Source organism: Pinus tabuliformis, chromosome 6 (assembly GCF_031772625.1).
Source record: "Pinus tabuliformis cultivar Carrire ecotype Pingquan chromosome 6, CPIR1, whole genome shotgun sequence".
NCBI lineage: Eukaryota > Viridiplantae > Streptophyta > Pinopsida > Pinales > Pinaceae > Pinus > Pinus tabuliformis.
In genome coordinates this window covers 77,179,358-77,191,765 of record NC_142292.1, presented here as the reverse complement: position 1 = coordinate 77,191,765, position 12,408 = coordinate 77,179,358, and the positions used below count along the sequence as shown (strand labels likewise).

At 37.0% G+C, this 12,408-nt stretch overlaps 1 protein-coding gene across 1 annotated transcript in view; it reads right to left on the bottom strand.

Annotated features, from left to right (window-relative positions):
- The window catches only part of LOC149257339 (early nodulin-93-like), a 48,015-nt gene extending 38,966 nt beyond the window's left edge, over nt 1-9,049 (bottom strand). Inside the window, exons 1-3 of the mRNA XM_089414047.1 lie at nt 8,696-9,049; nt 6,682-6,743; nt 6,131-6,206 (exon numbers count right to left, since the gene is read on the bottom strand). Of these exons, the coding sequence (XP_089270173.1) occupies nt 6,131-6,206; nt 6,682-6,743; nt 8,696-8,846 (289 nt within the window). The 5' untranslated portion in view covers nt 8,847-9,049. The remainder of the gene's footprint in view (nt 1-6,130; nt 6,207-6,681; nt 6,744-8,695) is intronic.
- Nucleotides 9,050-12,408: the final 3,359 nt, after the last annotated feature.

The window sequence follows — 12,408 nt, the reverse complement described above, 5'->3', positions numbered from 1 at the left end:
TTCTATTTTTGATGTTAATGTTGATCTAGGTCCTTCACCTCAATATTTGCCTTGCCCTTACTCTATTTCATTTCTTTCCACTCATGTTCATGGTTCATGTATTTGTTAGGTTATCTTACTTTATGCTCTTGGAGTAGTGGAGTAGCCTTGCACACTTCCACAAGTTCTTGCCAGTGAATGTAATTTTAGTCCCATTGACCAATCTTTTTTACCACTAGTTGGACATTGAAAAAATTACATTAGAGATAGTCTAATAAAAATATTTGGTCTAATAAATAAATATTAGAGATAGTCTATTGAGGAAGCTTGATTAGGCCAAGTTGATTAATTGAAGGAAAACCAAAAGAGACAATATAAACCTCCTTTGTCATTGACTACACTGGTTAACACTGGATTTAACCAGTGTGCATAACTTGATGATAGGATAGAAGACCAATTAGATAAGATGAACAACAACAATTTTTGACAAGCCTTATCAACAATTTTGCATCAGTGTATAGAGGAGTCAACGACCAAAATGTCTATGTAGCATTCATGGATTAGAAACATGTGAACAAGAGAGTTGGTGTCCATTGCCAAAAGTGGAGTAACTAAAAGCGCAAAAGAAAAAGATGAACAATTGTAACTAGCATTTAAAGATGGCCAATGAGAAGAGCAACTGCAAGATGGGATCAAGGTTGGCCAATCAAAAGAGAAAAGGTTAGCCCATTTGAAATTGAGCAAATTGCTAAGATATTTTATCAAGGGGTCACATTCAACAAAATAGTTTGTAACTAACATTTAAAGATGGCCAATGAGAAAAGCAACTGCAAGATGGGATCAAGGTTGGCCAATCAAAAGAGAAATGGTTAGCCCATTTGAAATTGACCAAATGACTAAGATATTTGATCAAGGGGTCACATTCAACAAAAATAGTTATTGAATTTGAAATTTGAGCAATTGACTAAGATATTTGATCAGGGATCACATTCAACAAAAAGGGATATTGAAGAGGAGCAAAAGGATTTTACCTGAGGAAAGGAAAGGCCATGAATTTGAACACCAAGAATGCCCAAGATTGTAAATGTAATCACATGGAAGTGGAATCCCAAAGGTTGTGTACCTTTGCAATTGTAAAGAATCGATGGTTCACAGACTCTTAGACTATTAATAAATTGGTGTTTCTTCCCCAATTGGGTTCTCATTCAAAATATTGTTATACTCTATGATGAATGTTGTGTATGGTTGTTTTTTCTATGTTTTGTTGATGTTTAATAGGGAAAGATATCTAGACTATTATATTAACAAGGCATAGTCTCTGATTTAAACAAAATCCAAGGTTTATATACATGGGTGGATGTGACTCGCCCACCAGAAAATAGAGCAATTTGGTATCAAAGTCTAATTGTTGTTTTCTTAAGGTGAGTCTCGTAAAAACAAGACTTGGATATTCCCCAAGTGTCGAGCCATTGTTGATTGGAATTATCCATAGTCATGATCCAAATTAAACCAAGATAGTAAAGAAAATGAGATCAATGAAGACAAACTTAGATTCAATAATTTAAAGATGTGAGTAGAAGGATTTAGTTCAAGTGTTCGCTGACAAGCATAAAGATAGAGGAGAAAGGGAGAAAAAAAGAGAATCCAAAACAGGATATGGAAAGAACCTTTCATCGAGAAGATGACCTAGAAACCCTTTTAGAGTCAAAGATAAAGTGGAGATAAAAGCCTCATGATAGTGACAAATACAAAGATGGACTAAGTAATTGGTTGAGAAATATGAAGTCTATTTCAGCGCATAATTGGCACAGAGATGTTGAAATTGGTAAGTGTTGGGTCAAATTTGGCAGAGTGGTCGAGTTGCAGCAGTGTTGTGAAAATCGCGATAAAATGAAAAAATCACGATTTTTTCCCTCTGCCGATAAAATCGCGATAATTAAACGAAAAAATCGCCGGATTTTTTTTTTGGGTCGTGACAGCATAGTTTTATAACGTTTTTTTGGGTTTTTTCATGCGCTCATTTGGACAGTCGCGCGCAGAGGGAGGAGGAGCTCTTGGAGACCAAGCTGAAGAGGGTTTTTTGCCAAATCTAAGTGCTTAGAGGAGGAAATCAAGAGGAGACCACTGATTTCTCCATAGAAACGGTATGTGGATTATTTTTTTTTTGTTTTCATTGTTTAAAAACATTGTTTTTGTATGTTTTTCATTGTTTTTGGTTGGGAAACTTGGTATGGGCACCATTTTTCTTTTGTTTTCATTGTTTTTAAAGATTTTGTTGTATTTATTCATTGTTTTGGGTTGGGTAACTTGGTATGACTATGGGAACCAATTTTTTTTTTCATTGTTTTTGCCATTTGGTTGGGTAACTTGGGTTTGAAATGGTTGGGTAATTTGTGTTTGAAACTTTGAACTTTGGAATGGTTGTTTTAGGTTGGGTTACGGGTAACTTGGATTTTCATTGTACAATCATCAATGTAAAAATTAAAAATTAAAATACTAAATTGTAATTTGTAAATTTGTAACTTGTAATTTTGTAAATGCTAAATTGTAATCCTAATCCTTATTTTCCCATAGGTTCACAACTGCACCAAAACACCATTCAAGACTTCAATTTTGCAACTTCAAAGTTCAAAAACAAACATGCCAAGGAAATTGGATCCTTTCTGGGAATATGGTGTACCTGATGCTCTGAATGATAGAGTAAACTTGAGTTGCAAGTTGTGTGGCCACCCTATGTCCGAGGGGGTGTACAGGTTAAAGTTTCACCTTGCAAAAATCCCTGGACATGATGTGGAGCCTTGTATAAATACAACTCCTGGACTTATCCAAAGAGCCATGAAAGCATTGGAAACTTTAGAGCAGAATAGAGTGGCCAAATAAAAACTCAAAAGGCAACTAAAAAGGTCAACTGAAGGAAGTGGGCCAAGTGGCACTGGTTCTACTGCAGCATCAGCCAATCCGATAGCTGCATCATCATTTTTTGTTCTTCAAACCACACCTGGTTCACAGCCATTTATCGGTTCAATGCTAAAAAGAACTGAGAAAGAACAAGCTGACAAGTTGCTGGCAAAATTTCTCCTCTAGAGTGATATTCCTTTCAACGTTGTAAGGAATAATCCATTTTTCCAACCTACTGTTGATGCTATTGCCAGTGTTGGCCCGGGGTACAAAATCCCTTCTTATCATGATTTCAGAGGCCGGATTCTTCAAAATAAAAAGCGTGACTGCACCCAAAGATTGGAGGATTTTAGGGCATCATGGGCACAAACAGGATGCACTGTTATGTCAGATGGTTGGACTGACCAAAAGGAGAGAACCCTTATAAACTTCTTGGTTAGTTGTCCCAAGGGGACTATGTTTATCAAATCTGTTGATGCATCTGCACAAATCAAAGATGCAAGAACTTTATGTGATTTGTTGGATGTGTTTATTTTGGAGTTGGGTGAACAACATGTTGTCCAAGTCATAACGGACAATGCTGCAAATTATGTTGTTGCTGGTAGGATGCTTATGGACAGGCATCCTACTTTATTTTGGACACCTTGTGCTGCCCATTGTATTGATTTGATGTTAGAGGACATAGGGAAAATTCCCTTTGTCAAAGATATTGTTGACTCATCAAAAAGCATTACAAAATTTATATATAATCATACATCTGTGCTTAACTTGATGAGAAGATTCACCAACAACAAAGAGTTGGTGTGCCTCGCCATTACACGGTTTTCCACCAGTTTCATATCTCTTCAATCCCTCTTGATTTCTATGTGGGATGTGAAGAGAATGTTTCTTTCAAAGGAGTGGCGTGCTTTGCCAATGAGCCGCAAACCAGAAGGAGATGTCGTATGTAGACTAGTTTCATACCAGGAAGAGTTCTGGGCGGGAGTGCAGGAGGTGTGCGCCGTTACTGAACCTTTGGTAAAGGTTCTTCGGTTGGTTGATGGTGAGAAGCCCGCAATGGGCTATTTGTATGAAGCCATGGACAGGGCCAAATAAGCCATTCGGGCCTACTATGATGATAAGGGAGATGATGGGTTTCAGAAACAACTCCTTCTATGGGGAGTGATTGATGAGCGATGGAACAACACACTCCATCGTCCCATTCACGCTGCTGGACTTTTCCTGAACCCTGCATTTTCTTATGCATGTGGGTTTGATTTTGATGCTGATATCATGGATGGATTCTTATCCTGTGTCCAGAAGATGGTGCGATCTCCAGAACAACGTATAGAGATCTCTAAACAAATTGAGACATATAGGATGGCAGGTGGCACATTTGGCTTTGAGATGGCTTTCAATGATAGGACGATTAGAATGCTAGGTATTTTTTAGTTTGTAACTTTGTTTCAAATTTCATTGTCTCTTAAAATTCCATTTTTTTCTTATGTTTATTTAAAATTTTATTTGAAATTTTGTTGTAGATGCATGGTGGAAAATGTATGGTGGCAGGGTACCCCTTCTGCAAAAGCTTGCCATTCACATCCTCAGCCAAACATGCAGCTCCTCAGGATGTGAGCGCAACTAGAGTGTATTTGAAAAAATACACAACAAGAAGCGCAACAGATTAACACTTAAACATTTAAAATATTGCAAATTTCCAAATAAATTTTTAAATTCATTAAACAATCTTTTTTCTATAATTATTAATTATTATTTCATGATCTTTGTACAAGTTGGAGTACCAGCGACTTAATGACATGGTCTACATCTACTACAATCTTCAATTGTGGGTGAGGCAACTTGAGAGGACACCTGATGTGGATGCCATCTCATTGGATGGGATTGACACCACTGCTGCATGGAGGGTTGAGGCCGAGAGGCCTCTCATGGATTCTGCTGATGATTGGTTAGTGCAGGATGTAGTGGAGGGGGAGGAGGAGCAGGAGCAGGAGGAGGAGGAGGTGGAGGAGGAACAGGAGGAGGAGGTGACACCGCCTGCCCGGGCTACCACTGCCACCAGTAGAGGACGTGGTCTACCTCCTATAGCTCCTACTTCTAGTTCTTCAGCTTCTAGAACACATCAGACTCCACTGCCATCTCCACCAGCACGGGCACCAAAGATGTGGCATTTTCTCGCAAGAGGGGCAGAGGAAATCAATAGGATTAGACTTTCATTTTATTGTATATGACATTATGACATGATGAGATACATTATCATATTTTTTGTTGATATTTTGAGGCTAAGTTGGGACTCAGGAGTCAGGACTTACTATTCAGGACATGATTCAATGTTATGTGTGATTTTAGCGCTAGAAATGATATTAAACATCTTATATATTAGTTTTTATTATCATATTTATGTGTCAATGTATTTATTTTATGTTGTAGATGGTTAAGATATTAAAAAAAAAAAAAAAAAAAAATTGTACCAAATGATTTTTTACCGATTTTTTCCAATAATTTCCAGATAATTCCGATTTTTTCCTCGCGCCGATTTAATCCCGATAACGATTAATGCAACATTGAGTTGCAGAGGCCAAGACTAAACTATCAAATGTTTACAATTGCAAATCGAAAAGAACAAACTATAATTTTGAATAAATATCAACTTTATGTACCCCTTCTCATGTATACAGTGCCCTCTCTCTTCAAACTTTGAATAATTGTAGAGCCAAGGTGAGAAGAAACCAAGGCCAACAGCAGGTGAAGGCCTATAGGCTGCTGGTCTGTCCAGTGATGTTCCAAGGTACTGCAATGTGTTTTGAACAGAGATAAGGAAGTCTGCCGGACTGTATATCTGCCATCAAGTCAAATTGAGAGTTGTCAATGTTGCTGTAGATGGCTAGTTCCTTGCCAGCAAGTGCCCGTTTTGAATCCCCCCTGGGTGAGGCACACTAGTCTTCGCCGAATGGTTTACTAGGGATGCCATCTACAATGTGGGGAAGCATCCATTGAGTTTCCACGAGGGGTGTATTTGTATATGTTTAAAAATATTATCTGCAGTTGCATTCACAGTTTCATATATGGAAAATTATGACTTGTAAAATAGATATAGAAATAAAATTATATCACTAGATAAATAGACAAAGAGAATCGAGATAGACAAAAAAAATTGAGAGGCAAACAAATAGAAAGATAGGCAGACAATAGATTGAAAAACCAGACTATTATCTGCCTAAGGCCTTTTAGAATGGAAAAAAAACTAGAGACGCACCTGCAGATATAATTAAAGCCTGAGCAGTATAGTTAAGATTTGCCTTTGCCCAAGGAATGACACGCACGCCAATTAACTGCAAAACAGATGTCAAACAATTATACCATGCTTTGAATATCCACAAGGCACTAGCATACTTCAAATTCTTAAAAGAAGGATTGCAGTAGCTATAAACATTATGCTCATATGCCATGTACTGAATCTTTGATACTCAAACATCCTTTACAAATAGAATTGTTTCTCTTTTGATTTTTTTCAGGTCTACCTCTGTTCAACAAAAAGCAATGTACCAGGGAGTGCAAACTACCTGCTAAAACACCCACAGCCCCACTGATCCCAATTAAATTGCTCTTACATAAAATTATAAACAAATGGATTTTCTTTTTCCAGACTCTTGCATGGGCTTCAAATTTTTACTATCTATCTTCAACAAAATAATGAAATAAAGCTCATCTATGATTTGTGGTACATTAAAGGGTGCAAAAATAAACCTCAGTTAATCCAACACAAAAATATTACCTACGAGCCATAATTACTGCAGTTAAGCTCACCGTAGGTATAGCGCTTGCTACACATGCTATTCCAGCTGCCTTAACCCCTTCCCTTACTCCTTCTGCATTCCTGCCATTACTATCAGTCGCCTACAAACAAATAATAATGAAAATAATAATTTTACCTATTCCATTGTCATCTTGAAACACAGATAGGTCGATTCATATATTAAACAACAAACAACTACCAATGAATCGAATATCGTTCAGGTTAAACTTCATTAAATCTAGCTAATTTTTGTCCGAGTGTCAACTTGGTAATAACCTACATTAAGCAAATTACTAGAATTAAATAACTGTATTCTGAAATGAAAAGACTAGTTAAAATCAGGACTGTTTGTGACAGTCTATTAAGCCACACATGAAATAAACTAAAATAAGTTTATCAGAAAATCCATTCCGGTGCTCTCCTACAAGCCATGTTTAAATCTTCGGTTAGATATGAGGCCTATGTAGTATGAAGTATCTATGTGTGCTTTTATATATACAGTCAAAGTCCCGTGGGGTTACCAGCCACAAAAGGTATTATTTTTTTTAATTAAAAGAAAGAAAGCAAGCAATTTTGGCTGTTCCATATTAGTTTTGCTAATTTTTTTCTCCTCTCATTGTAGGGTCAGGAAACGGCTATCTTACTTGCAAAGGACTCAAGAACCCAGGCTAAGTAATCCAATTCTCGGATCTCAACACAACGGGGATATATATATATATATATATATATATGGCCATTTGTTTTGTTCTGTTTGAAAAGTGGGTTCTACACTGGGCTTGCACCTGGCCTTGATCCGTCCAAATACAATGCCTAGCAAATAGATTAGGTTAAAGTAACAATGAAATATAGCCCCTGCAATATCTCTCACACAGCAGAATATATATATATATATATATATAGATGTAAATGGCTATTTGTTTGGTTTGAAAAGTGGGTTCTACACTGGGCTTAGATGTCACAATGAAGGGGTCTCTGTTATGTCAATATCAACCAGAACTTGCGCCTGGCCTTAATCCGTCCAAATACAGTGCCTGGACAAACAGATTATGTTAAATTAGCAATGAAATATAGCCTGCAATATCTCTCTCACACAGCAGAATTTCTTCACAATTGTTGTACACATGAAATTCCAGCACCAAACAGGCAACAGCCACTCTCTGTCATTCAATTGAAAAAAATGTAAATGTACCAAAATAATAAACCATTCCACAGAAATAACCACGCAGTTCTGCAATTAAAATAAAAAAAACAAGAAGAGATATACCACAAAAACAAAACGCCTACGCTTCAGCAGAATCAACCACAACAAATATTTCATTATTTATTAAATAAATTTGGCCAATGGTCTTGGAATTCTTTACACTGAGAGCATATGGACAGGTCTCTGGATTACACAATCATCCACACTATACAAATTAAATCAAAAGAGGGCCAAAGGCTCTTTAGTCATTTTACAAAATTCATGCTTATGCATGTTCTCCTTGGCTTTTGCCCTTCCAAAGTTTAAAGTGTTCAGATTCAAAATAAAATGTTTCACAAAAATTTCACTACATTACATTTTTTTATAATCACCAAAAAAACCAAATAAGAAAATAGAATGCCAGGGATGTTATGAGGATGGAGTGTCTCTGTAAAAAAACCACTTGATTTATAACACAACATATATGTCCCTATTTCAACCCTACCCCTCTCTCTCTATAGTGCAGTGCAAAGTGGACCCGTGATTGCTTTCTTTAGTTGTAAATTGGTAAATGAAAGTGTCTGTCATCCTGGTAAGAGCTCGACCAAGACAACGGAGATATTATTCCTCTACTAAAGCACAAGGAGGCCATCAATTACAAAACAAAGTAAAATTAGGGTTTTTATAAATCATGGTTCCACTCAACAGGCAAACTGCACAATTTAAATCCAATATTCAAAAAAAATAGTGCAATCGGACCAGTGCCCCGAACAATTTATATTTTCGAGATGAAATAATGGTGAAGAAAGATAACAAAAATAGTAAGGATTAACAATATGAATTACCATCGGTGCAGCGCTTCGCCCGCGAGACTTTCTCCTCCTCGAAAGTTAACTGTCTTTGTAAGGCATTATTATTATTTTCGTGCGGTGATGGAACAAGGAAGGACTGTCTCTTGGCTGCCCAGAAGTCTCGAGCATCCCTTGGCAAGCCCATGATTTAAACTGTAAATGCTCTGTAAACGTCGAGTGAACGAACAAAAGCAAATATAATCTGCCGTTCCCGCTGATTTCTGAGACACTAGATCTCTGCAAAATTTAGTTTTCAAGAGAGCCGACAGGACCGAAAACGAGGTTACTCGAAAGGAAGGGCAATAATTCCAGGAACTTGACGTGTTATACCATCTACGATCAAACCAATGGGCGGCCGCCGCCTGTAAACCTCCCCCACAACTCCGGTTAACTCCGGTTAAGTTTATAACGCATTCTAAGTACCATATTGCGCTGATAAAATTGTGGCCGTCATTGTCTTTTTCCGGGGTTTAAAATGTTTTGAATGCATAATGGATGTAACATTTCAAATTTTAGAATATTAGAATAGTGTAGATTGTATAAATCAAAAAGGATTTTATGGAAAAAGGATGATTAAAATGTGGAAGAGTAAGATTGTATTTAAATTAAGAAAATAGGTTTGAAAAAAATCAAAATTAGCAAAGTTAAATTATTTTAAGTTTTTGAATTTAGGTTTATGTGATTTATGATATAGAAAGAAAGAAATTATTTTAACGTTTATCTATGGGACAGATTGCTTTTTCATTTGCTTGATGTATTCGGCCTTTTTCCTGTGAAGCTTCAAAATAAATACTCTCAACTTCTCGACAAACCCCTCGCTAAATAGATTATCCCAAGAGCCAGCTGCCAACATATCTGCATAATTTTCCTTGTTGTCTTTGAAGGCGTCACATTCTAAAATGAAATGTTTTTTTGTTTCCACTTTTCCGGAAGAACAAAAATGCATACTCTTTCCTCCCACACTTCTTTTGGCCTTTTCCAACGCCCTGTTTCACAACGGAGTTGATGAGAATTAGTCCTTAACTGAGCAATAAGAATTTTGGCTCTCCAAGAGATATTGGTGTCTATGTATGCTTTTGGTTGATAACTATGAGTGGGATTAAACACTTCAATATAGTACCTTTTTTTTCTTCCTAGCTCCTTATCCCAAGTACGCTTGTGGAACTTTTCCATAACAAAAGATTTTATCTCTTTGTTGTTTATGGGACACGCGTTCAAGCAAATACCCCATTTACTAAACCATTTGTTATTTTGTTGCTTCCAATTATTTTTTCTCTTGCACAATTTGTCATTAAAGACAACTTTAGGTCATCTACCATCTTCCATTTGCTCAATTTTTTTAAATACCTTATGACTCGCACCATAACAATTGCTTCAATAGGAGCAGTCCCTGTTTCACTTAACAAGAGGCACTTTTAATCTTGAATTTGTTTGTAATCAAACGCTTCTGAATATTCTCAATTTGTCTCCACTGCACGTCGGATGTATTGCTGGCCCATAGTTCACAACCATAGAGAATTGTCAGAATTACTAGAAGCCCAAAAAGAATTTGAGTGGTTTTCCAGTTCCATAACTCTGTCTCTCTACACCTATTTTGAAGGGCATAAAATGTTTTCCAACCCCCAAAGTTCTTTTCTTTCTACAACCATTCTAGGTTAAATTATTGTTGAAGTCAATTCCGAGATATTTGTAATCCGCAACTTCTTCTAGAATGTTGCCTTCAAAGTAGAACTTATGTTGGTTATGTTTTCTTTTCTTATAGAAAACCACTACTTTCGTTTTGCCGATATTGACTTGCATCCCCACATTTCTACAAAAATGCTCAAGGGATAGTAAGTGCTCTTGCAAACCAAGAGCTGATTTAGCAATCAGAATAAGGTCATCTACATACAAAAGAAGACTTATAACAAACTTGCCCAAATAGATACCATCACTCCCTTGTGAATTTGACCACTCCTCAATCTTGTTGATATGTAAACCAAAAAGGGTAGCAGACAATGGGCAACCTTGCTTGACCCCGATATCGCTTCTGAAACTTTTAGAAATGCCTGCTGAAGTTCTAATTTTGACTTTCTCCTCTTCATACAACCTATGCACAGCTCCTCTCAAATGTTTAGGAATCCCAAGTTCCTCCATTATGTGCCAAAGCTGATCTCTAGGAACTGAGTCAAATGCTTTTCTGAAATCAACAAAGCAACAAAAGGCTTCTTCCTTTTTCTCCCAAACTTTTTCAATGATGTGCCTTAAAGTTATACAATGATAACTCTGGAATGTTTAGGTCTAAAACCTGCTTTCCCTTTAGCACGCTTATCTCTTTCTTCTACCCACTTGCTAATTTTGTTTTCTAGAATGCTTCCAAATAGCTTTGCAAACAAAGGGTTTATCACGATGGACCTATAATTGGAGGGATTATTGACGTCACCGCTCTTGAAAAGAGGTATTGCCAGACTAGTTGTCCAATCTGTGGGGAGCCCCTGTTTTATGATGTTGTTGAAAATTTTTGTAATGTGAGGTCCAAGAATCTTTGAGCCCCACTTTAGATATTCTCCTTGGAGTTCAGCTAAGTCTTTTACTTCCAACACCCAACTTCTTGATACCCATCTCTACCTCTTGCACCGTGAAGAGTTTAGTATCAGTGTTGACCAAGGGGGGAGGGTCACCCTTGGGATCCTACTCATAGAGTTGTCTTGCATAGTCAAACCATTTAGAAGTTGTAATACTATTTCCAGTTGGAGCTCCTTCCAAAATAATTTGGGATTATTTTTCCCAAGGAAGATTAGTTCTTCCCTCCTTGAAACCATGAAATCGATCTTTTTCTTGCTTAATAACTGCTTGTAAGCTTTGAGCTTTATGTTATCCTTGTTTGACTCTTTCCACATTCTCCTTGCCTTTTTGCATTCCTCGTCAAACCAAGCATTAACCAGAAAGCAATTTGTTTCAGACTTCTTAATTTTTGCTCTTTTGCACTTTGCAAGTGCGCATTGAATTAAATGTGTTAATTCATGACTATGAAGGCTGTGAATTGTGATTTTCTCCTTCTCGAAGAGCCTCTCTAGCGTCATTTTGAAGGTATTACAATTTTCTAGGGTCAAAAGAATTCTGCACTGTGGGAGGTTTTGTTGGACATGCTGAATTTTTTACTCTACTTGTTTCTTTCTAGTCCAAGAGAAACATAAATAAATTGGCTTGTGATCTGATTTGAAGTCCCACAACTGATCTCCAATCAAAATTCCTCCATTTTTTCACACAAACCACGCAAGCAAATTACATAATCTACTACACTTGCTCCATTGTAGGTATTGCAAGTGAAATTACCAGACTTTGCCCATCTAGTCAAGCCATTACAAATGAATAAATCAAAGGCCCCACATAGAGTAAGCAATTGTTCACCAAAGAGATTGTAGCCCTTGTCCTCTAAAATTATTTCCCACTAATGATTACTCTCTTCTGTAAGCCAAATAGGGTCGGAATCATCTTTACAACAAAGAATGCTAGCTTGCTCACTTGCAGTCCTAGCATTAAAATCACCCACTACAAGGACTTCACCTAGCTGTGAATAAGTTGCAATATTCGCTTTTAAGGCTGCAAATGGATCTTTGTGGTCAAGCCCTCTACCTTTTTAGATTTTTGAAACTTGCATCGCAAAATAGCATGTTGCAATTCTAATGCGGTTCCCATTTTCTAATATTTTAAACCAAACGAATTAC